Consider the following 24,548-nt stretch of genomic DNA (forward strand, 5'->3'; position numbering starts at 1 on the left):
AAACCTGACCTTTACTTTCTCCTGCTTAAGTTCATCCTGGGGCTCCCATTGCCCTCAGGATCAAGCCTAGCTCCTCAAGGTCCTGGCCCCCCTCGGGCCTTGCTCCCTGATGTCGAGCCACATCAGCCTCCTTGCAGTTGGACCACATGGAAAACACACATTCTTTCTCTCCTCCAAGCCTTTGCACAGACAGTTCCCTCTGCTCGCACGTCCTTTCCTGTCTGCTTTCACAACCTCTGAATGTCCTTTAGGACTCAACTCAGGCATCCTCCCCTCCAGGAAGCCTTCTCTGACCCCACTTCCATCCTACACCAAGGTAGGCTGGGCTCACTCTTCCTTTGTCAGAGCCCTCACTCCTGCACTTAAGCATGGGTCTGCATGTCAGTGCCCACACAACACTGGGACTCCTGGAGTCAGGTATATGTCTGCCTCCTCTTCCCATCTCAGTCCTTAATACCAAACTTGACCCAGAAGGACCCTAAATAAATACTCTGTGGAATGAAAGACTTCAAGTAGAATGGTCCTATAAGTACTTTAGAGAAAACTTGCTCTGGGTCTTGTATAGGGGATGGATTTAGGGGACCCTACAGGAAGCAGGAGGCAGGGGGAGCATCTGCTTCAGGGTCAGGGGAAAGGTAATTCTGCTTCAGCTTGGCTGTGGCTTGAGAATGGAAAGTAGGGGACAGTTGAGAGGTGACTCACCCATTGGCTGGGCACGCCACTAGGGCTCAGTGGATGGCTGTGCCACTTCGGGGGTAGTGGTGGTGAGGGTAAGTTCAGATTGGGACTGGGTGCCTTTGACAACCTCAGGGATATCTAGGGTAAGTCTCCAGGAGGCCTTTGGGTATCTGGGGTCTGGAGCTTATGAGATGGGGAGCTGGAGAGTTACAAGACCATGAGCACAGAGGAAGTTTTGTGCAGAAGAGAAGAAAGGCTGAGGGCAGGGCAGATTTCTTCATTAGGGTGCCTTTAGGGGGTTGCGAGGTGGAGGAGGGGGAGTGGCCAAGGCAGCCCTGTGTCCTAGGGGTTTGGAAGTGCAGAGTTAGGGGTCATTGGATAAAGCTGCCACTCTCACTGATGAGCAATGCAGGGACCAGCACCACCTTGTGGCTGCCCAATAACCAGATGGGCCAAGTGGCTGGGTGGGATCCACAAGAGGGATTTTGGCTTAGAGTCATCCAGGCTAGCCCCCTGCCTCCATGAAGCCTCAGTCTTTATCAATTTAGTCATCATGAAAAGTGGCTGCTGTTGCCTTCCTGCCAACCTAGATCCCTATTAGTTCCTGGGGGTTTGGGCACAGTCAGAGAGCCCATAACTGGAGCCCAGCATGCCAGGAGCCTAAAGATCTAGGGAGTGATGGCTAGAAAGTGGGAGACACTGATAGTTCTTATAAATTCAAACAGAGGCCAGGAGCAAACAGGTCTGATTCAGAAGCCTGTATGACCTTGACCAAGATGCTCAACCTTGATTTCTCTAGCGGCTATGATCTCCTGATCTGAAGACTCACAGGCTGTCCCTCTCTATTCCTCATTTGACCTCTGCCAGGGTCCCCTTAATGACCCCCTCTACACACACTGGAGTTCCAACTCCCCATCCCCAAATTTCTCTTCTCTTTAGGCCAGCCATCTTCTATAAACACAGTTAAGTGGAGGTAGCATGAGAGATGAGGAACCCAGGACGATTATTCATCAAGGAGTGACATTTGGTGAAAAATCAGGCACTTAATTAAGCAGGAAGAGCCAGAGGCAAGGTCGGGGCGAGGGGTGGTGATGGTGGCAGAAGATGGCATGTGTGGTGAGGGCAGAGAGAAACAAATTCTTCCCACATCCACCTCCCCTTCCCTCCATCGCACCTATGCCCTTGCCTCCTCAACAGTCATGCTAACCCCTTGTCGAAGGCTCACACCCCCTCAGGCCTTTAGGAAGCTTTAAGCATACTGGTTAGGAGTGTGGGCTCTGGTGTCAGCTACCTGGGCTCAAATTCTGGCTCTACCACTGATTCCATGTGACATTGGACAGTTTACTTAACTTCTTAGTGCCTTAGTTCCTCCACTTGAAAATGGAGAGGATGATGATAATATTTAATTCAGAGCATTGCTGGGAATTCTGAGTTTATATGTACGTTGCTTGGACTGTGCATGATAAACTTTAGGTATGACAACTATCTCTAGATTCTCCCTGCTTAGCACCCAAAGGCTCTAGAATAGTTTTCTGAGGAAGGTATTAGTTAAGATTCTACTCTCCTCCATCCTAGTTCTCCTTGGGAGGCTCAGAGAGGTCAGGTCACTTGCCTCACTTGCCTAAGTAGTAGCCGCAGCAGAGTCACCCTTGCTTTTCTTGCTCTGGGGATTTGTGTTGGGTCCTGAGTTACCTTTCACGTATCTACCAGCAAGAGGCACTAGAGGCCAAATTGTGGCTGTCTGAGCTTCTATGGGGAAATCAGGGTCCCCGACTCTTATATTTGCCCACCTCATGTCCGCCCTGTAACAAGTCAACTTGTCCAGATCCTTGCAGATGTGCAGAATCCAACCTACCGTATGTCCCTGGGCTAGGGCCTGTCCTCTTTGATCCAGGGGTTGAGAGGTAAGATCATGTCTTTTTTTTCAGAGAGGCCGTGATCTCCCAGAAGCGGCTGGGCTGCAATGGACTGGGTCTTTCAGACCTGCAGGGGAAAACTTTGGCCAAGCTGGTAGCTCCACTGGCTCCTGACACCCAAGGTAGGGGCTGGGAGCTGGGCAGGAGCAGGAAGGGACTGTGCCCCTGCTCCCCAAACCACATCTGTCTTCTACCCCTGTTTTCATCTTTCAATCTCCTTTCTTTTGCTCTGTCTGTAGCAATCCCTCCATCTAATTCTCTCTGTATTGTGCTACTAACCTCTCTGAGCTTCCATTTCCTGATTTGTAAAATGGGAAAAATAGAACCTGCCTTGAGGGGGTGTTGCAAGGAGGAGCGAACAACGCATGTTAAGGGCTTGGCACACACTAGGGCTTGGTGGCCGGTGGCCACAGTGATGATGTGTTTGTGCCTGTTGCTAGACGGGCTGTAGCTGTTATCATGCTCTCTCTGTCACTGTCTCTCTTTTTCTCTCTCTTCCTCTCCATGCCCCCTGTCCGCCACGTCTCTCTGCCTCGTGTCTCAGTCTCTCTAGGTCTCTGTCCTCTGTCTCGATGTGGAAAGTGCACAAGACTGGGAGTCAGGAGACCTGACTTGCTGTGTGATCTTGGGCAAGTCACTTCCCCTTTCTGAACCTCAGTTTCCCAATCTGTAAAACAGGGGTGCTCAGCCTTACCTGCCTCCCTCCCTCTCAGGGTTGCTGGGAGGATCACAACAAAGCTATCAAGCGAGGGTTTCCTTCCATGCAGGGGTCGTTGCTGTGGCTGTTTTTGTTGCTGCCTCAGGACACCCCTGTCTGTCTCTCTGGGTCTCTGGGTCTCTCTCTGTCTCTGTCCCAGCCTCTGTCTATGTCTTTGTCTCCCTCCCTGGGTCTCGGCTCAGTATCTCTGAGCCTCACTGGCCCCAAAGGACCACCTCATTGCCCTCTCCCCCTCAGTGCTGGTCATACCGCTGGTGGACAAGGAGGCTGGGGCTGTGGCAGCCGTCATCTTGGTAAGAGCCCTTGTGGGGTGATTTGAGGGGAGAGGAGAGCAGGGGAGGGAGCAGTGGATGGAGCCCGTGTGTATGTGCGCGCGCGCGCGCGTGTGTGTGTGCGCGCGCGCGTGTGTGTGTGTGTGTGTGTGTGTGCGCGCGCGCGCACGCATGTTGAGAACAGCAAGCTGGGCTGGAGTTGGAAGAAATAGGCATCTGGGAGAAGTCTGGGAATTCCTCCACAACCCACCCCTCTGTCCCATCTTGATTGGGCAGGACAAAGTTCCTGGCCCAGCCAGGCTTTTTGGGCAGGTTCTGCTGCTTTCCAGGCTCTTCTCTTTTATGGGTGTGTGTGTGTGTGGGGTGGGAGGAGGGTGTTCAAAATCTTTTTCCTGTCCGAGAAACAGAGGGTTAGCTCTCCTGAATCACCATTACCTGAATAAGGGGAAGACTTGGGGTACGGACAGATAAATGAGCTGGTCTTGGTGCACCCAGGGACTCCTCTGAGCTCATTAAAACAGAATTAAAGGTTTCTGAGGCACCTGACCTTTCCAGAGCTGCTGGAGGTGGGGGTTGGTGGGGAGGAGTCAGGGTGGGGGACACCATGGGAAGAGGAAGGGAGAGGAGGGGAAGGAAGGGGTACTTGGCTTGGTCTCCTCCTCAGCACCCCATCTGCCTGAGCGAGGGAGAAGCGTCCCCCTTGGTTTCTCCCACCCCCCAGCTTCTGTTCCCGCAGGGAACAGATCTACTATTGGCACAGAGTTCTCAGCACTGATTCCCTTCCTCCTTTGGTCCCAATCTGTGCAAGAGCTGGTCTCTTTGAAGAGGACCAGGGCTAGCACAGAGGTCAGGGTTGGGGGCCGAGGCTTGGTTGCCCACCTTGGTTGAGGAAAAAGAGTCTGGGTTGTCAGGTTCTTGAGAAAGACTTCCTGGGGCTGTGAGTGCTGAGTCAGAAGAGAAGCATCTCCCCCAAGGGGAAGATATCTGGAAGGCTGTTCATCTTGTGGGCAGGAGGATGATTGCCATGGCCACCATCCACTTTGGCTCAGATTATGCCAGAAGTCCAGGCTTCCGCCTTCTCCTGGGGGGAGAAGAGCCTGTGTGTATGTGTATGTTGTGCATTGGGGAGGGAGATGGAGTCAGATCACTTGAATTTAACTCACCCTAGGAAAACTCTGCTCTGGACTCTCCTCCAGGCTGGGTGCTAGAATAGAGAAGGGAACCAGACTTATTTCTGCCTTCTAGAAGCTCTCAACCTTGGGGAAGGCAGAGACACCCTGAGACCACCACTGGCCAAAAGAAATAAATGCTGCTAGCAGGTGCTCTAGTGATAGAGGCTGGAGCAGCAAGGGGTGCCTCACAGTAGAGACAGCATTTTAGGAGGGTTGGGAGGCATGAGTAGGAGATCAACAGGCAGAGAAGAAGGGAAAGGATATTCTAGGCAGAGGGAAGAAGATGAGCAAAGGCAGGGAGGGAAAAGGGTGGTGGAGTGTTGGGGGAAGAGTGTGATCCTGGTGAGGCTGAGGTGTGGGGTGCACGCCGTTGAGTAAGATGCTACCCAGGGCTTTGCCTGCCAGGAGAAGTTCCCGACAACTGTTTCCACACCTCCTCAAACACTCTGGGCAGTGAAGAGCTCTTGAAAGGTCTGCCTCACCTCCAAGCCCATGCCCTCCTACCCCAGTAGAAATTTACTTCTCTAGGACACCCTTCTTCCCAATGCATCCTTGTATCTGACAGTTCCTGTCCTGCTTCCTGGTGCTCCCAGGGCCACAGGATCTCACATCCTCTGAGAGGCAGCACAGACAGGCCTGGACCTCCCAGCTGCTACCAGACCCCAAGAACAGAGGATGCAGAGGGTATAGGGAGTGCCACAGGGCAGATCTTTTGGGAGGGCTAACTCACCAGCTCCTTCCTCAAGCCTCATTCCCATGTCTGAGTCTCTGCTCTTGGTATCGATCCATTTTTCCATCCATCTATTTATCCATCTACCCATCCACCCATCCATCAATTGAAGACTGTTTCTCAAGCACTGCTAGGCACTGTGTGCTAGGTGCTGCACACAGCAGTGATGGAAACAGACCAAAGAGGACCTGCTTTCACAGACCATACAGTCTGGAGGAGTGGGGGAGACAGACAAACGAGAAGGCAGAATAAGAATAGAACTGCAGATGATGCTAAATACAAGCAAGAAAACCAGGGAGCCCTGCTAGGAATGTTGGGGCCTGATGGAAATGCGGTGGATGGAGGGAGGGCTCTCTGAGGAATATGCGGTCCAGGTGCAGGGCTGCTTGGCTGAGTTCTGGGCCTCTCTGTAGCTCACAGATCCAGGCATCTTGATTGCAGACTCTTTGTGTGGAAGGAGTCTTTGGCTCTGTTCTTCAGTTCTGGGATAATAAGTCCCTTTGAGGAGTAGGCGGCCCTTGGTCTCTGGCATTTGATGCGTGATTTCTGCCCACGCTTCCCCCCAGCTGTGCCAGCCACACCAGCTCCTTACATGGGGATGGGGTGTTCAGGCAACTAGCCATGTTGAACTAGGTGAGGGTGAGGGGAGTGGGGGCTGTTCTGGGCTCTCAACCTTCTCTACAGCTCCAGTTCCCACCACTGAATATTGCCAGTGAGTCCCAGACAAACCCCCTGATTAGCAAGAGTAGGTGCAAGAGTATGTTTCTGTTGGTGAGCAAAAAGCTATATGTGACTGTTGGTGGTGGTGTGTTTACATATGGGGGAGGGCAGAAGTGTGTGCTTGGCTCTTATGTATGTGAACTTAAGTAGCCTCTGTACATGTATAAATTTGCACATACAGACACTATGAGTGTGGGTGTGTGGATGTCTTTGAGTCTGTGACTGCACTCTGTTGTGTCTGTGTCTGTGTCTGTGTGTGCACACATGAGCACACACCCAAGTGTCTCCATAGGAGAATGAGTGTGAGTATGAATGTGAGTATGTGCTGGGGGCACTGAGGATCCTCATGAGAGCGCATATGTGTTTTATGCGCATGCTGGGTGGGGATGGGCTCAGGCGGCCCAGGAGTGTGTGGTGGGATCCGGGGAAATCCAGGGGGTCCAGGAGAGCTCCATGAGTCCTTCCTTTCCCTTGGCCTTCTGAGGCTCTCATTCAGTCTCCCAGCTCTGTACTGGGACCAAGCCATTTTGGCAGCCCAGGAACTGGTTACTTCCAGATCTATAAAGTGGTCCTAACCTTCCCTCTTTCTGAGAGGTGGGTCCAGGTGGAAGGAGCAAGAAAGGGTGTCCTCCCCCACCTACTAACAGTAAAATGCCAACATGTTCACAAAAACCACATGCAAGTGAACCATACCCCTCTGTCGACTCCCTGTCCTATGGGAGTCATGTATGGAGCCTTACTCAGAGCTTGACTTTCAACACCGTCCTGGATGCCCAGGCCTCGTCCAGGTCTTCCTGCGGTGTTGCTCCCTCCAGTTCGCCTACATGCCATAGGCCACAGCCCTCAAGCTAAAGCCCAATTCCTTAGCCTAGCACACAAGGTCCTTCTCCTTGTGGCACCATGAACCCACTCCTGCCTGGATCCTTATCTTCCTGTACCACTTACTACCCAGCACTGCCGGGACAGCTCCTGCCTGCAGCGCCCCCTCTCTTCAGGTTCTGCTTGTCTTCCCCATGCTTCAGTGCCAGTTCTAGAAGCCTCCCAGATGCCCTCCCCCTCTGAGCTCTCACAGTCTTTAAGTTCCCACCCACCCAGTCTACCTTCTCTTTCTTTCTCAGGTATGAGGCCCTGCACCCCTCCCAAATGCATCCCCCACTTCATCCTGCCCTGATAAGATGTGAGCTTCCTGATAACCTGCTGGTCTCCTCCTCTCCATCTGCTCCTAGCAGGGGACCTAGGGCAGGGGGTGGGGGGCTGCTGAGTATAGAGGGAAGATTAAGGAGGGAGCCCCAGTGCAATCACCACAGGGTGCCCCAAAGGTGGTGAGCAGCTCTGAGTAGGCACCGGAAGCTGGTGACGCAAACAAGGAGCTTTGCTGGCAGAGCCTGCAGTGGGTCCCCAGACGGCCTCTCTCTTTCCCTCTCTCATTTTCTGTATCAAGCACCCAAGCAGGGGTAGGGGAAGGGACTTCACAGAGTATGAAAGATAGACCGAGGGCATTCCTGGTGAAGGACACGGGGAAGTTGGAGAGGGACAGGATGGTGGGAGTGGTGATGAAAGTGGGCAAAGAAGGTGAGGGAGTGGTTGGTACCGTCCCAACTCTGCCGCTTTCTGCTGTGATCCTGGGCAAATTGCTCAGCTTTTCTGGACCATGGTTCATCTGCAAGGTGGAAGCCTGCCTTACTGAGTGGTGAGAATCGCATGTAAGGCAATGTACTTTATCACTCCATTAATTTATCCATTCACTCATTTATTCATCCATCTTCCCAAGTTCTTAAGGTACAGCAGATACATCATAAATGTCTTCCCTTGCCCCAAACCTAGACATGGCTCAAACCCCAACTTAGAAAGGATGGAGCTGGGAGTCTGAAGCTCGTTCTGCTGATTCCCTTATCAGGGCCTAAAGTGCTCCATGGGCTAGGAGATTGAGAGGGGTCCCAGCTCACCTCCCCATTCCCTCACTACACACCTGGATTGTGCTGTTAAGGAAACAGTGACTGAAAAAGAGATCAGAAAATTTCCACTTCTTTGGATTAGCTGTGGGCTTCCTGGAGGAGGGTATTTTCCTGGAGCCATGTGCTTGGTCAGAAGGACGGGCTTATTTTTGAAGCCCACAGACTGGAGTGTATGTGTGTTGGTGGGGACAGGTATGTGTCAGGCATGGGGAGGGCGATCTGCCAAAGGCAGGAGGTTAGGGGAGGTCACCGCTGGTCCCTCTCCCACATCCTTCCAGGTGCACTGTGGCCAGCTGAGTGACAGTGAAGAGTGGAGCCTTCAAGCCGTGGAGAAGCATGTGAGTTTGGGTGTGGTTAGCATAGGATGGGGACTGCTAAAGACTCTCATCACAACTGGGGGGAAGGTGATCCGGCCAGGGAGCTGGACAGACCTGGGTTCTAGTCCACTGCCTTTGGGCTGTGTGACCTTGAGCAAGTCACTTAACCTCTCTGAGCATCAGTGTTTCATTTGAAAATGAAGATAAGGATAGCACTGACCTACTTAGGGTACTGGTGAGATGAGTCAAACATCTCGTCACTGCGTAGGAAGGATTATCCACATAATGATATTGAGGCTCTTTCCTGATATTTTATAATGCTGTGACTTTAATATGGACTTAGGTCTCCTCCCCATGGGTGCTAGAGATGGAGAAATCTGGCCCTACCCTGTCTTGGAAGAATATGGGTTTAGGGGTGGAGACCAACCCTATACATATCTGTTCATGGACAGAGGGACGCTCCAAGAGCCATGGGATCCCACAGGAAGATGGAGCGCCGAGGGATGAGTTGTTTAGAACGGGGGTGGAGCATTAGGCACCGCAGGCAGAGGGAATTGCTTGAGCAAAGGCAAGGGGGTCCTGAGGCGGCGAGCGCGGTAAAGATGAGGCAAGTGGCTCACTGACTGCTCGGCCTGTCCCAGACCCTGGTAGCCCTGCGAAGGGTGCAGGCCCTGCAGCAGCGCGGACCTGGCGCGGCCCCCGAAGCTGCCCAGAACCCTCCAGCGGGGACTGCAGGAGATCAGAAGGGCGGTGTCGCTTACACTGACCAGGACCGAAAGATCCTGCAACTGTGCGGTGAGGACCGGCTGGAACTGATCCTGGGGGCACGGCAGGGTCGAATATGGAGGGGAGGGGCCTGTTTGTGGGCAGGGCCTTGTTTGGGTGTTCGAGGCCTGGGAGGTGGAGCGGCCGGGTGGGCGGGGCAGCGATCGGAAGGGAGCTCTAGGGGCTGGGCGGGCAGATGGAGCCTGAGGCGGCGCGGCCTTGGGGGAGTCTACCCGCCCTCTCTCTGACCCGCGCCCCGCGGTTGCAGGGGAACTCTATGACCTGGATGCCTCTTCCCTGCAGCTCAAAGTCCTCCAATACGTGAGTCCCTAGTCCCCGCCATCTGTGCTCACGTCCCCGTGAGCCCTCCATCTCAGTTCAGATTCCGACGTCCTGCCCCTCCCCTCTCCTCCATCTACCTGAGGAGCCTCCGAGAGGTGAGAGGGTGGGGAGTGGGGGTGGCCCAGATCCGCAGTCAGCCTCTCGCTCTCTCCCTTCCTCTCAGCTGCAACAGGAGACCCAGGCATCCCGCTGCTGCCTTCTGCTGGTGTCTGAAGACAATCTACAGCTCTCCTGTAAGGTGAGGAACCAGGTCTATTGTGACGCTGGGCGAGGGACCCGGGTCTCTGAGGGGAAAAACTTTGCCCATCCTTTAATGAGTCTTCACTGCTCGCTTCCTCAGGTCATTGGAGATAAAGTGCTGGAAGAAGAGATCAGCTTCCCGGTGAGTCATGCATCTGTTCCTCGAGTTGGAGTCTGCAGGAGCATGGGAGGCAAGCTAGGCACTCCTGGGATCTGCCCAGAGGGACTGGGATCTGCTAAACTCTCTTGGACTCTGGTGGAATTATCTGGATCTTATGATCTAATTAGAAATGTTATGAGAGAAATCGCTTACAATCTACAGAGAGGCTTACTTGGGACCAGTTCACTTCTGTTGGAATATTTTCAGATTGGACTCTTAGAATCTTTTAAGATCAACAAGAATCTTTAGAGTCTGCTTTTCTCTCCTGGTTAGGGAAAACCCTAAAGTCCTGCATAGGGGATTCTGGTCAGGAGCAGAACTCTCCCCCTCCCCCTTGTGTCGACTCCACTATTCAGACTGACCGAAGAGGTCCTTGGGGAGAGCTGGGCCCTGACTCAGTCTCTCCTCACTCTCCAGTTGACGATGGGACACCTGGGCCAAGTGGTACAAGATAAGAAGTCTATCCAGCTGAAAGATCTCACTTCTGTAAGCCATGGCCTGGCTGGACCAGGGGAGGAGGCAAGGGGGAGCCCACTGTCTAATCCTCAGGGCTAGGGTTTGTGGGACAGGGCAGCCTAGGAATGTGGGAAACAAAACCCAGGCACTTTCTCCCAATCCACCCCCATGTCATATCACTTCTTACCCTACATAGGTCCCTTAGAACTTCCTGTCACAGAGTAGGGTAGAGGGCTGGGAGAAGAAAGCATACTCCCCTGACTCACCTCCCCTTTGCAGGAGGATGTGCAACAGCTGCAAAGCATGTTGGGTTGTGAGCTTCAGGCCATGCTCTGTGTCCCTGTCATCAGCCGGGCTACTGACCAGGTGGTGGCCTTGGCCTGCGCTTTCAACAAGCTTGGAGGAGACTTGTGAGTCTGGGTGGGATGATGTGATCAAGCATTGGAGCTGAGAGGCTGGACAGGGCTCTACTGGGATAACAGTGCAGAAAGGGTAGCATTCCAGTAGTGGTGGACTGAATGGTTTGTTGGTACAAGAGACTATGGGATTATGAGAATGCTTGGTCCTCACAGCTGCTGCAACCGAGGCACAGGTAATTGTTGATGCTCCATCACTCATTTTGGCTAATTCAAAATCATGTTGAGATCCAAGTGAGTTCCCCCTTATCTTTGCCCACTTCCTGCAGTTGAGATTATCTACTATTAGGGTCTTAGTCTTCTTCCCCCTTAGTTTTCCCCCTACTTGCTTGTTTGACATTTCTGCTGGGAACTCCCTGATGGATGGGTAAACTCTCTGGGACCCACAGAGCATCATTGACATAGTGAATAATGGCTAAGGGGAACCCAGGCTTAAGGACTGGGCTGAACTGAGTCTCTAGAGGCATTAAAAGGGCAGCTATACGAATCATTCAAAACAGAGTGGTGGGTAGGGCACAGAGTCAGGCAAACAGGTTTAGTCAGGAAGCATATCTCAAGAGTGGAGATCAGATTTGGGGCCTAGGAGTGGTATCATACATAGATTTCATGTCCTATACCAACTCACTAATTGGCAGTAGCTGCCTGAAGCATCATGTAGAGACTGGATCTTAGTATTGTGGTCTCTTCCCTCAGACTGGAGACTTGCCCAAGCCAGAGTTGGGTGTCTCTTCTGCTCTTACCCAGGAGCCCCTCTACTGATTAGCCTTGTCTGTCCTGGGAGTTCAGGATGTGAATGCTGAGACACTTGGTCCAGCAGGTCTAGCAGTTTGGGCCAAGTCAGGGAGGAGCAGGCAGGTGAGGATTTGAGAGATGTACAGAGATGATGACAAGATGCTTAGCCCCTGGGGCCTGAGCAAGCAGGCTGGGTTTGAGGGCCTGGAGCCCTTGAAGGAAGTAGAGACAGGAGATATTGGGACTAGAAAGGTATCGGAAGCCCAAAGATGGGGTCTGCAGGGATGAGGTAGAGATCTGGTAGTCATAGGTCTGTGCAGTAGGACCTGCCAGCACAGAGCTGTATATGCAGTTGGATGGACCTGGGGAAATTAAGACAGGCATAACGCAGAACCTGCTGAGGCAGGGAGGATGTGGGATCTGTGTCATTTGGTACTGGCAGTCATGCTAATGGTGGGAGAATGTCTGCCATTTGGTAAACACATTGGAGCATCTACTGTGTTCAACTGTGTGCTGACCAGGTGGCTTTAGAAAGGCCTTTGAGGAGAAGAGTGCAGAGTGAGTGGGGGTCTAGCAGGGGCTGTGACCTCTCACTGCTGATTGTGGGACTGAGTTCTTAGCCCTAGACCTGGAGGAGAGATGGTACTGGAAAGGAAATGAGGTGGGGCTTTGGTGATAGCCCTGAGGCCCAGGGCTGGGGCAAGGCCATCTCTGGGTCTCACGTATTTCAGGGAGTGAATGCTGAATGATTTCATCAGCCAACATGGGGTTCAGCTTAAAGCAGTGACTGTAGAGAAGCTACCTGGGGCTCAGAGAACAGGGACTCCAGAATCTCTATAGCCGGGAGTGTTGTGGGGCTGCTAGCAAGGGCAGAGGTAGAGTACAGATAAGACATTTAGCAAACACTTCCCAAATATCTTTCCTGTAAGAGGCTCTGCCTTGGGCATGGGGTGATACAGTCAGTTGCAGCCCCTGCCTTCAAAGCTTGTGTTTATTTTCAGGACACAGAGGGAAGAGAGTGGGAAAAGCATTCCAGGCAGAGCAAACTGTGGGGAAAAGCATGAAAGTGTGAAGGAGACTGAGGTTTTCTCAGAAGGATGAGGATTTTAGTACGGCTCAAGCTGAGAGATGCCCAGAGATTAGGGGAGAGCTGGGGAGAGTAGCATAGTGACAGGAGCTGGACAAGATAGTGCAGTGCCGCTGCTTCTCCTTGAGAATGAAAGAGCTCCTTGGGAGGTCCAGAAGACCCAACTCTGGCCAGGGCAAGTCTCCAGTCTGAGGGAGGAGATCAAACCTTAGTGTGGGTAAATCCGAAGTCAGAGGAGGGAGACATGGCTCTGGCTTCAAGAAACAATAGTCTGAGGAGGAAAACACATTTTGGGCTGGGAGAATGAGACTTCTTCCCTCAGGGAGCCCCCAGTCTGAGAAGGAAGCTGCTCCAAGGTGCCTGTACAGTGAGCAGCCCCAGTAGAGGAGAGGGATGGTTAGCTGGTAGATCTCTGAGATGGCTTCCTGGAGGAATGGAAGTAAGGAGGAATGAGGAGAGAAGTCTGTCATTCTCTCCTTCCCAGTGACCCCTGTCCTCCTCCCCCAGATTCACGGACCAGGATGAACACATCATCCAACACTGCTTCCACTACACCAGCACGGTGCTCACCAGCACCCTGGCCTTTCAGAAGGAGCAGAAGCTCAAGTGTGAGTGCCAGGTGAGTGACCTGCCTTACACCTCTCTCGGGGACCATGTCACCCAGCTTTCAGCCCCAGAGAGTCATCCACAAAGGAAAAACCCATGTCTCCACCGCGGAGAGATTACCTAGTACCCTAGCGGCCTCTTTCAGAGGAGGGTCAGTAGTTTCTTAGAACAGCGCCGAAGGCTGCAGGCACTGTATCCCTCTAGTGTTCAACTTGGGTATTACAGCAACATCTGGGTGGTTGGAGTCGGAGGTGAACGCATATCTGAGACTCAATATTTCTATATATCTTCACTGAGGCTATCCTCCTGCTCCTTCACTTAGTAGCCAAATGACATAATTAGACTCCGCCAGTCTCCAGCATGTCCTGAGAGCCCTAGGAGATGAATGAGAAGACTCTGGGTCTGCTGGAGGCAGGGGGCTGGGGAGGGTCACCCCCAGTGAACCCATGTGATCTCCATTTTCTCCATTGCAGGCTCTTCTCCAAGTGGCAAAGAACCTCTTCACTCACCTGGGTGAGTGCATTGTCCTCCTCCATGCCTTGCTGTGGGGTGGGAGTGGGGGGCTGGAGTTTTGGGGAGGAGAGGGGGGAGAGCTTGGCCTCCGTACTGCAGCCTGTTCTCACCACTGCCCCGGACTCTTCTCCCTCTCACAGATGACGTCTCTGTCCTGCTCCAGGAGATCATCACAGAGGCCAGAAACCTCAGCAACGCTGAGATGTGAGTGAATCCACCCCAAGAGGGGCTAGAGAGGCCCCAGGCCTCAGTCCTCATGCTCCCCTTGTCTCCCCATTTTTCCCTCTCTATTGCCTTCTTGTGGGACTCTGTCACCTTTTGTGTGATCCTTTATTTCATGCCAGTGTCCTTCACTAGGCTGTAACATCCAGTTACAGCAAGGGTGGGGCTCTCTTTGCTAGCCATGGGTCCTCAGCAACGAATACAGTGTGTGGCACAGAGTAGGCGTTCCACGTTGGTCTGGACTAATGTCTGGAGTCAGCCCATGCTGAGAAATCTCTCACTAGTGAACACTCCTTCCAGGCGTCGGACATCCAGGCTTTGCCTCAAGTTGTGAGAAGTGGGGGGTAGTCGGAGAGGGGTGTCAGGGCCCTGTGGACCAAAGCCGTCTCCCCACAGCTGTTCAGTGTTCCTGCTGGATCAGAATGAGCTGGTGGCCAAGGTGTTCGACGGGGGCGTGGTGGAGGACGAGGTGAGTCAGGGCCGCGGGCCTGGAGTGTGTGGTCATGGTCGTGGGGTCCGGGTGTCCTCAGGGGGAACCGGGGAGCAGGCAGGACAGTCGATGGTCTGCTCTGTGTCCGGCCACTAACTTCATCCCCTACCCATGCCTGCCCCGGCAGAGCTATGAGATCCGCATCCCAGCCGACCAGGGCATCGCGGGCCACGTGGCGACCACGGGCCAGATCCTGAACATTCCTGATGCGTATGCACATCCGCTTTTCTACCGTGGCGTGGACGACAGCACTGGCTTCCGCACGCGCAACATCCTTTGCTTTCCCATTAAGAATGAGAACCAGGGTGCGAGCTCCTGGCGGAAGGGCGGGGCGGGGCGGGGCATGAGGGGCGGGACCTGAGCAGAGTTGGGCAGAGTCTAGCAAGAGGGTCGGCAACCCTACCCCACCCCAAGGCTCTAGCGTCCCTGAGCAGAAGGGACAGGGTTTCCCAGGCATGGGACAGCCCTTGAGGACACCCTGGGAGGGCAGATCCCCGCCAGACACATCCACCAGCCGGTCCTAGCCCCTCTCCGGCTCCCAGAGGTCATCGGTGTGGCAGAGCTGGTGAACAAGATCAACGGACCATGGTTCAGCAAGTTCGATGAGGACCTGGCCACTGCCTTCTCCATCTACTGCGGCATCAGCATCGCCCATGTGAGTGGGGACAGGGTCAGGGCCAGTGCAGGACGCTCTGCCCTCCTCTTTACATTGGTTGTCCTTGTTCTATCCAGACTCGTCTGTGTCCAGCCTGGTAGTCAGAGCCTGGCCACTAGGTTGCTATGCAACCTTCAGTGTCTGCTGGTCACTTCTGGCCTCAATTTCCCCTCTGAAAATTTACTGTTTCCCATCCGGTTCCATTAGCCTCCCAGGACCATGGGAGATCTCATTTATTTTTGCCCACCCTCGCCACCCCTCTTCCTCTGGCAGAAACCGCCACCCAAGCCCCTGGTCAGCTTCTTTTTGGGAAATGTCAGGTCTCATTGCCCAGAGCTGGCAGCTCTGGCCTGGGACTCCAACCCATCGATCCCTGACACTATCCCTCATCTTGCTTCTTTTTCTCTGCTGTGGGCCGTGGGGCAGGCTCCAGAGGGGATGCAAAGTGCCAGGTGGAATTGGCCTTGGGAGGAGGAGAAAGGGGACGTTCTGATGAAAGTTGGAGGGGGCTCCCTACTCTGGGCGGAAGCTCAACGGCCCAGCCCAGGACAAGAAGGGGGATTCTCTATCTACCCCTTTGTCCCACTCCTGGGCCTTCTGAGTTATCACAGCCACCTTGGTTGAGCCTCATCTTTCCCTCCTTCCCTTCTCCCTCAGTCCCTCCTTTACAAGAAAGTGAATGAGGCCCAGTATCGCAGCCACCTCGCCAACGAGATGATGATGTACCACATGAAGGTGAGGCTTGCAAGGAGCTTCTATATGTTTTCCCAGAGTCCGAAGGTCCCCTGCGGCCCACCTGTTCCTTCCTTTCCTTCCCTTATCCTCATGGGCCTAGGATGAGGCTGAGCTTTCTGATCACCCTCTCTTGAAGATAAGAAGATAGACCCAGCGCAATGCCTGGCCTCCAGCTCTCTTTCAGGACAGCCTATTCCAGGCACTTTCTGGCTCAGCCCCAAGGCTGGTGGCAGGACTAGCCCAGGGAAGAACCTGGGTTGGCCAGTGGCTTCCCATGTCAAGGGATCACTCCCATTTGAGGAATGACTGAAGCCTGAGAGGCCCACTCAGGGCCTCTCCCACAGATCCCCTGGGGACAATGATCCTGAGTCCTGGGAAGTCCTAATTATGATATTCTATCCCATTTCCGGACTCTGTGTCAGGCTATGTGGTGGTCATTTTTGATTGGAACATTTCCTCTCACCTGTGTCTAAACCTAAGTGTTCCAGACTGTGTGGATAGGGTCAAAGCTGTAGTAGGAAGGATTGAGGTTGGACGTTGGAACAGTACCTCCAAATAAAGAATCTTCAAGTTAGTGTCTATGAAAGGCTACCAGGGCTTGGGGGTATCACAAAGGGGTGTCCTCTGTCTTTGCTGAGGATAAGCTGTTACAGGTGAGGATGATCTTCAATAAAGACGCACAGTAGGTAGGCCACAGAGCTGTAAGGGGAGGGTAGTGATCTCCTACCCAGTGTCAATCATGGAGTAGATGGCTCAACTAGCATGCACTCTGGATTAAGGGTCACCCTGCTGTGGGAATTTGTGGCTAAGTACACTAAATGGGTGGAGGTCATCTTCTAATCCCTGGCTGGTCCCCTGTAGGTTTCTGATGACGAATACACCAAACTCCTCCATGACGGGATCCAGCCTGTGGCTGCCATTGACTCCAACTTTGCCAGTTTTACCTATACCCCTCGCTCTCTACCAGAGGATGACACATCCATGGTGAGCTTCCCCTTCCTGCCACCCACTGGACTGTGGAGGCAGAGGGCATGCAGGCAGAGATTTAAGTTAGATGTTTACAGGAACTTCCTAGCAAACCAGAATCATCAAGGAAGGCTATAGCGTCTCCCTTAGAGATGGAGTGGGCATGTAGTCTGCCAGCATGGGCCACAGGGCCTGCCCACAGGCGAGGGGCTAGCTGAATGATTGCTGAGGGCTGCTCCAGAACCAACAATGCCCAGGGAATGGAGCCTCAGGGTCGGCACCTTGCTTCCCACTTTTTCTAAGATTTTGTGTGAATTTGGTTCCAAGTGTTCTTAGATCCTATATTTCTAAAAGTTCTTGGCTCTGAGAATGCTTGGTGCTACCATTTAGTGGTTCTCTAGTATAGATCTAAAGACCTAAGACTCCAAAATTTTGGAGGCTTCAAGAAAGGCCAAGGCAAAGGCCCCATCTTGAAACTGACGATCCCTCTGACCCTTCCCTTCCACCTTCCATAGGCCATCTTGAGCATGCTGCAAGACATGAATTTCATCAACAACTACAAAATCGACTGCCCAACACTGGCCCGGTGTGTGCTCTCAGCCCTCCCCTCTAGGGCAGGCAGCTCTTGTCTCTGCCTCCTCCTGTCCTTTACTCTCACGTCCATAGCCTCCAGCCTTCTGAGAAGTGGTCTCTGGGACAACTAGGGAAGACTCAAGTCTTGTGGGGGTGGGGAGTATCCATGCATGAGAGGCAATTCCTGGACACTGGGACCATGAGGAAAGGAAAGGAATGGGGCAGGGCAGAGCCAGTGGGGCTGCCCGAAGGAGGAGAGCCTGAGGCCCCTCTGCTGCCCCCTCCCCTCCTCCAGATTCTGTCTGATGGTGAAGAAGGGCTACCGGGATCCCCCTTATCACAACTGGATGCATGCCTTCTCTGTCTCCCACTTCTGCTACCTGCTCTACAAGAACCTGGAGCTCACCAACTACCTCGAGTGAGTGGCTGCGCTTCTCCTATCTGTCTGCTGCTGCGGTCCCCTTCCCTGGGACAGGGAAGCACTTCCTCCATGGCAGACACTTTACATGCATTGCCCCATGGGACCGTCTTAATAGCTCAGTGAGGAAGATTGCATAGCCCCATTTCCTGGGCCAGACTTGCTCGCAGTCACATACCTAGGGAGTGATGGGCCTGCCAAACTCCAAACTGTGGTTTCTTTCCAGGAAGGGGAACTAGATGTCCCGAGCCATTTGGGTGCTGGGCATCTCATCCTGCTGTTTCTCCTCTGGGGGCCTGGGAAGGGAGCCCTGGCTGGACCTCTCTCCTCTCTGTCTCCCAACCAGGGACATCGAGATATTTGCCTTGTTTGTTTCCTGCATGTGTCATGACCTGGACCACAGAGGCACAAACAATTCTTTCCAAGTGGCCTCGGTGAGACCCTGTCCTCTTTACAGTGGGCACCCTCTTCGGGGTGTCTTGGAGTGTCACTTCTCCAGCCTGAGGAGAGGTGGGAGCTGGTGAGACCAGGAGCTTGAGGCTCTCCCAGGTCTTGTGCTGGACTCTGAGATGGGGGTAGGGGTGGGGTAATGCTTAGCTTAATATGATGGTTGCTTGGATCTGGGTGTAATGAATGATCAAATTTTCCTGGATTTTCCAGAAATCTGTACTGGCCGCGCTCTATAGCTCCGAGGGCTCTGTCATGGAGGTACCACCATTCTGCCCCAGCCCCACCCACCTTCCATCCCCTCTCCCTATATCCTCCTGTCCTCCTCATTCTCTTGATGCAGATGACTTGCAAACTTAAACTGCGACCCAGCTCCTCCTGTTCCCAAACCCTGCTCTTCGGGACTGCTAGAGCCACCCCCAGAGCATGTCTGGCTCATTTTCCTAGATGGGCTTGGAGGGTGCAGGTGCAGATGGGGGTATGAGTCAGGCTGCAGTTATGCTGGAGCCCAAGTTGGCAAAGCGAGGACTTGTATTTAGCATGATTCTCTTTGCATGTCTGGGAATGCCCCGTGCAACCCTTCTCTGCCAAGCCTGGACAGGATCCACTCCCATCCCACTCAGTTTTGCCTTAGAGTCTTTAGTTTGGGTCTACCTATACTCAAATAGGGGGCTTCTTGGGGCAGGGACAAAATCTGAGGCCCCTCTGAGTTCCCTACACTTGGCACAGGTCTCAGCACAGAGCGAGAGCCAAAATTCCAATGTCACCTTGCCCCACACTGCCCCCCACCTCTAGAGACTGGCCCTGCTTGTACACCCCCAGAGATGAGGGTCTCGCTCCCTTCTAGGATGCCTGGTGGCAGCCCTGCTTCTGCCCTCTGCACCCTGGGCTGAGCTAGCTCCTCCTCCGAGTGACAGCCCTTCAACATCAGGAGACAGGGGCCCTGCCCTCACCTCATCACTGCCTTTCCTTGTCAGCAAACAAATCTTAGCTGTATTAATTAGTGTCTGAGGACTCTGAGGAATCATTTCAGAATCATTCCAGCTTGAAAGACCCTTAGAGTTTAGTTTACCTTGTTGTGTCCCTCCATATGACAGCTGAGGAATCTGAGGCTCAGAGCTGGCTAGGGCTTCATACAGGTCACACCAAAGATGTAAATAGAGCCCAGAAAGGGAACTAGGACCCTGACTCCCCACTTCTGCCTGCTATGCTCACCTTGGGGATCGGGGCTGGGCCAGGTCTGCTCCCTCTCTTGGGGTCAGTTGTAAGGGGAACCCCCACCCCAGCTGGGGCCCATCACTCCTTTTCCCCCAGAGGCACCACTTCGCTCAAGCCATCGCCATCCTCAACACCCACGGTTGCAACATCTTTGACCACTTCTCCCGAAAGGTGATGGGGCTGGGGTGGGGGTGAGGGTGTGGGAGCTGGGAGATGGCTCAGGACAGGAGAAGGGCTGATGGGTAGAGGCTCCTCAGGGCCGGGGAGCGGGCAAGGGTGTCTAACAGGAGGCTGCGACATCTCCCTGCCCCCACCCAGGACTATCAGCGCATGTTGGACCTGATGCGGGACATCATCTTGGCCACCGACCTGGCCCACCACCTTCGCATCTTTAAGGATCTCCAGAAGATGGCTGACGGTGTGTGCCTTTAGCCCTGGGCCTTGGAGTTGGGAGGGACCGCCAAGAGGGGGATTTGCCTGGAGAGCATCCCCAGGAGTTTAGACTCACCCCCTCCAGCATCAACCTACTGTGAAGACCCAGCCTGGCCCCTCAGCTTCCATCCAGGGTGCCAAATTCCCCAGACCACTTTGGGGTGGGCCCTGGGGGCCTTGTCCTCCGAGAGAGGATGCTAGGAGGCTGGGCCCCACTCCTTGACCCCATCTTCTCCCCAACAGTGGGCTATGACCGAACTAACAAGCAGCACCATAGTCTCCTCCTTTGCCTCCTTATGACCTCCTGTGACCTCTCTGACCAGACCAAGGGCTGGAAGACCACAAGGAAGATTGCAGTAAGGGCTGCCCCACCCTGGCTATATTTTGGGGAGACAGAAACCTAGACCACTCCAGCGTGACAGATGGGGAGTTTCAGAAAGGGGCATAGACTCACCAAGGGTCACACAGCAAGTCAATGGCTGGTGGGAGGTGGGCAAGAATCCAGCCACTCTTCCCCATCTGAGGCTATCGCCAGGCTGGGGATGGTGAGGTCGGACCCTGAGGTGGGGCTGAGGGAGGCCTCAGTTTGCCCCCTTGGGAGTGGGCTGTTAAGGAACTTGAGTAGATGGACCCCACTCACAGGATTTGATGAGAACATTGGCCTTTCAGGAGCTGATCTACAAAGAGTTCTTCTCCCAGGGAGACTTGGTATGTAAGGACTAATCTCAGGCTGTTCAGGTTGGGGTGGGTTCCTGGCCTGGAGCTGGGAGGGGCTGAGTTAGCCTGACCTCGGTACCAAATAGAGGAAGAGGGCCAGGCCTGATGACTTGATGCCCACAGGAGAAAGCCATGGGCAACAGGCCAATGGAGATGATGGACCGTGAGAAGGCTTACATTCCTGAGCTGCAGATCAGCTTCATGGAGCACATCGCAATGCCCATCTACAAGTGAGGGGGCTCATGGGGACTTCTGGGGACTCTGCACAGAGAAGGTGGGATGGGGCAGGGCTGACCATGGCCATCGCAGCAGACACAGGTGCTGGCTTGGCCCAGGCCAGCTCCAGTGATTTATACCCCTACCTCTGGGCACAGCTGTCTCCTGCTTTGCCCCTAAATGAACACTTCATCTTTGATCCCCTCTGGAAAGAGACCATCATGCTCTCCTTGGGTGTCTAGTCCTATGCCTCACGCTCTTATAGAAGTTCTACCTGTGGTATAGCCCTAACCTTTCTTGCTGCTCACTATCTGACTTCTGTCCTCTAACCCTGCCCCTGTGCACCCCCAGGCTGCTGCAGGACCTGTTCCCTAAAGCAGCAGAGCTGTATGAACGTGTGGCCTCTAACCGTGAGCACTGGACCAAGGTGTCCCACAAGTTCACCATCCGCGGCCTCCCAAGCAACAACTCGCTGGACTTCTTGGATGAGGAATACGAGGTCCCTGAGCTGGATGGCACTAGGGGCCCTGTCAATGGCTGTTGCAGCCTTGACACTGAGTAAGCCTTTCCCAGGACCTTTCTTTGCCCAGGCCTCCTCCCAAAACCTTCCATTGACCTGGCCAGATGCCCCAGGAACAGAGCCATGGGTCCTGGGTTCTCGACCAGAACTTTCTGTGTAACCTGGGCAAGTACTGACCTTCTGGGCTTCAGCATTCTTGTCTGTATAATGGAAGCAAGACTTCTAGCCTCACCAAGACTTTATTTGTCCTCTGAGAACATAGGAGTGACCCATGAGCAGTGGGCCCTGCTCTGTACCTCTGACCACACCTTGGCAAGTCCTCCCCAAGCCACTCCTCTGTGGCAGCCTGGGTGGTTTCTCCTGGGCCCCAATCCTGCCCACCAGACCTGTGCCCTTTTCTCCTCTCCAGGGTCCTCATTCCAGGAGAAGGTGGGACATCTCAGTGAATAGAGGTCGGGCCTTAGAAACAGTCATTGGCTCTGTGAGAGGATGGGAAATAGCCATGGGCCATAGGTTGGGAGAGACCTAAGGACTACCACTAACTTCTGGTGGGGACAAGGATCTGGGGTGATTGATACAGGGACCTCACGAGGAAGCTGCCAGAGGGACACTCAGTGCTCTGGGGAGAGGGGCCTCAGGAAGAAAGCAGGATGGGAACAATGGGCAGGAAGGATCCCTGGGCTGGGAGACCGGCCCCTGTTGAGTCAGCAATGCTTCCTCCTGGCTGCGCGACCCTGGGCAAGCCCCTTCCCCCATGGGCAAAACAGGAGGGTGAGACAATTGGTTCTCTGAGACCTCTTTTAGATCAAAGTCTCCATAGCTCTGTGGAGTTCCAGGAGAAGCTGTGGAATGCCCCTGCCACCCTGAGTCCCTCAGAGGCCCCTGAGTGTACTCCCTCAGCCTGAGCCCCTTCCCCATTCCTGCGGCCAGAGAAGAACCTGGCCTCAGCCCTGGCAGGGTGTCTCTCCCCTCTTCAAGGCCATATCCACCCATGCCCCAGGGCTTGGGAGACCCCATAGGGCAGGGTCTCTCCAGTCAGCCTGGCAGCTTCTTCCTTCTCTTTTGTTCTGTACTTGTTGTGGGGTAGGGGGAGGGGGGCCACCTGCCTTACCTATTCGGAGTTGCCTTTAGAGAGATGAGTTTTTCTAGGATTCTGTGCAACTGTTGTATATGGTCCTGTGAGCTGACCGCTTTGTACATGAGAATAAATCTATTTCTTTCTACCAACTCTCCCTCATGGGGCTGTTTGCAGACTTTGTGTATATGGTTGGGAGAAAACAGAATTGGGGGAGAGGCACATGTCCATTGCAACTCTCTGGCTACTGGAGCCCCCACCTCTGCTGCCTAGTCCCTCTTCTGGGGGACTCATAGACATATTGGGGCACCCCTGGGTTAGTCCGATGACAAATTGTGGGGGCTCAGGAGTAGACAGCAGATAAGGAGGCCTGGGCATGGAGCAGCGAGAGGACGTGTTGGCTGGCAGAGATTGTGGACTAAAAAGGGAGAACCGGGGGCCTGAAACAATCAGGGAGGTTGCCTGGAGAAGATGGTCTTCTGCTCTTCCTAGACCCTCTGCCTGCTGACCTACTCTGGCTATGAGTGCCCATACAGCTAGGGTCTGGGCCTGTGAACTGCCTTCTAGCCACAGGGATGTGTCCACATAAGTCCTGCCGCAGGGATACCCCTGAGTCTGACTCTACACCAGATGCAGCCCTGGGGTGTGTCTGTGGAGCCATCACCCCTGCTCTGGGCTGTGAAAGTGTTTGCCTCTGCATAGACAGAGGGGCAGAGTCCAGACTGGGGGCCACGAGGAGGCTCTGACTGGAAAAGTCTCTAGATGCCAGTCACTCACTTGCCGGCATCCTTCTGATCTCTTCTCCCTGTTCATCTCTCCCTGATCAGTAAAGGTTAACATGTTAAGGGCTGGCCATTGGGGTCTGCTTTCCTGGGGGAGGGAGGAAGGGGAAGGCTGGGAGGAAATGGACAGGGACATCCTGCCTGAAACCACTGGGGTGTCAGCCTTACATTTGGGCCAGAGACCCTGTTTGCTTCTCCTGCCCCACAGCTTGTTATGGTTTGGAATGTGCTCCTCTGGGCTGAATGGTCTCAGGGCCTCTAGCCTTCCCTTGCAGGCTTGGGTTCCAGGCCCACCTCTTGCCCAGGCCCCACTTTGGGCTCCTCCAATCTGTCTGTCTTCTCACGGCTCAGGACCCAGTCTGACCAATGGGCCCCAGGTGGGTGTGGTAGTCAGTTCCTAGCCCAAGACTGACAGGAGATGGCTATTCTAACGGGGCCCAGCTAATACCAGCATCAGTGTGGGCTGATGTAAGTACTCCTCCGTCTGTGACTCCCAACCCTGAATGTGTGTTCATGTCCCTCTTCCACAAGCCTTTGGGCAAAGGGGAAGCACAAGCAGGGTACAGATCCTGGGGCCTTGCTCCCCCTCCTGCATGTGATGTTTTTTTCCCAGCCCAAACTTCCTTTGAAGCCTATGTAATTCCATCCAGGCCCATGCTGTCACACATCCCTCGCTACCAAATTGAATGAACAACTCACAAATATTTTATCATACATACCGGACCCTGAGCTGAGGCCCAGAGCTAACTTTGTCCTTTCTCTTGATTTGGAGGGTCTAGCATCCTGGTGAAGAAAGACAGACCCAAACTCAGAGCCCACAGGCCATGACAACCCTATGGGATGCACGTCCATGGGGCTCCAGGCAGGATCATAACCCTGAGAAGAATCACAGCGAGGTTTGGAAGATGAGCAGGTGTCACTTTCCTGAGTGAAAGAGGACAGGCACTCTTGGTAGCAGAAACTGCTCATACAAAGGCTCAGGGGAGAGGTGTCACTGGAAGGGAGGAGGATGGAAAGATGAAGGAGGAGATAAGGCCAGAGATCAGGGAGGGCCTCCAATGGCAGGCTGTGGAGTTTGGTTTTACTTGGTGAGCTGTGAGGAGCCAGAGAAAGATTGTCAGAGGAGTGGCTCAGTCATCATTTGAGAAAAGATCTTGCTGGAGAGCAGAGAAAGGACTGCAAGAGGAGAGCTTGGTCAGGGCTGCTCTCTGCGCCCTGGTCTGGGCAAGAAAGGGAGGAAATCAATACACTTTGGATTGCCACAACTTGGTGACCAGCTGGATGGGG

At 53.9% G+C, this 24,548-nt stretch overlaps 1 protein-coding gene across 3 annotated transcripts in view; it reads left to right on the forward strand.

Annotated features, from left to right (window-relative positions):
• PDE2A (phosphodiesterase 2A) overlaps positions 1-22,631 on the forward strand; it is a 95,083-nt gene extending 72,452 nt beyond the window's left edge. For all 3 annotated transcript variants that reach the window (XM_016157976.2, XM_016157974.2, XM_016157975.2), the window contains 27 exons: positions 2,607-2,716; positions 3,550-3,605; positions 8,440-8,499; positions 9,120-9,273; positions 9,512-9,564; positions 9,749-9,823; positions 9,926-9,967; positions 10,403-10,471; positions 10,721-10,851; positions 13,184-13,295; positions 13,756-13,795; positions 13,936-13,999; positions 14,414-14,486; positions 14,635-14,812; positions 15,050-15,162; positions 15,820-15,897; positions 16,759-16,881; positions 17,379-17,449; positions 17,732-17,854; positions 18,201-18,288; positions 18,515-18,562; positions 19,616-19,690; positions 19,838-19,937; positions 20,195-20,307; positions 20,621-20,659; positions 20,792-20,898; positions 21,236-22,631. In XM_016157976.2, the coding sequence (XP_016013462.2) occupies positions 2,607-2,716; positions 3,550-3,605; positions 8,440-8,499; positions 9,120-9,273; positions 9,512-9,564; positions 9,749-9,823; positions 9,926-9,967; positions 10,403-10,471; positions 10,721-10,851; positions 13,184-13,295; positions 13,756-13,795; positions 13,936-13,999; positions 14,414-14,486; positions 14,635-14,812; positions 15,050-15,162; positions 15,820-15,897; positions 16,759-16,881; positions 17,379-17,449; positions 17,732-17,854; positions 18,201-18,288; positions 18,515-18,562; positions 19,616-19,690; positions 19,838-19,937; positions 20,195-20,307; positions 20,621-20,659; positions 20,792-20,898; positions 21,236-21,446 (2,506 nt within the window). In that variant the 3' untranslated portion in view covers positions 21,447-22,631. The remainder of the gene's footprint in view (positions 1-2,606; positions 2,717-3,549; positions 3,606-8,439; positions 8,500-9,119; positions 9,274-9,511; positions 9,565-9,748; positions 9,824-9,925; positions 9,968-10,402; positions 10,472-10,720; positions 10,852-13,183; positions 13,296-13,755; positions 13,796-13,935; positions 14,000-14,413; positions 14,487-14,634; positions 14,813-15,049; positions 15,163-15,819; positions 15,898-16,758; positions 16,882-17,378; positions 17,450-17,731; positions 17,855-18,200; positions 18,289-18,514; positions 18,563-19,615; positions 19,691-19,837; positions 19,938-20,194; positions 20,308-20,620; positions 20,660-20,791; positions 20,899-21,235) is intronic.
• The last annotated feature ends 1,917 nt before the right edge of the window (positions 22,632-24,548 follow it).

The sequence above is a fragment of the Rousettus aegyptiacus genome, unplaced genomic scaffold (genome assembly GCF_014176215.1).
Source record: "Rousettus aegyptiacus isolate mRouAeg1 unplaced genomic scaffold, mRouAeg1.p scaffold_m13_p_5, whole genome shotgun sequence".
Classification (NCBI taxonomy): domain Eukaryota; kingdom Metazoa; phylum Chordata; class Mammalia; order Chiroptera; family Pteropodidae; genus Rousettus; species Rousettus aegyptiacus.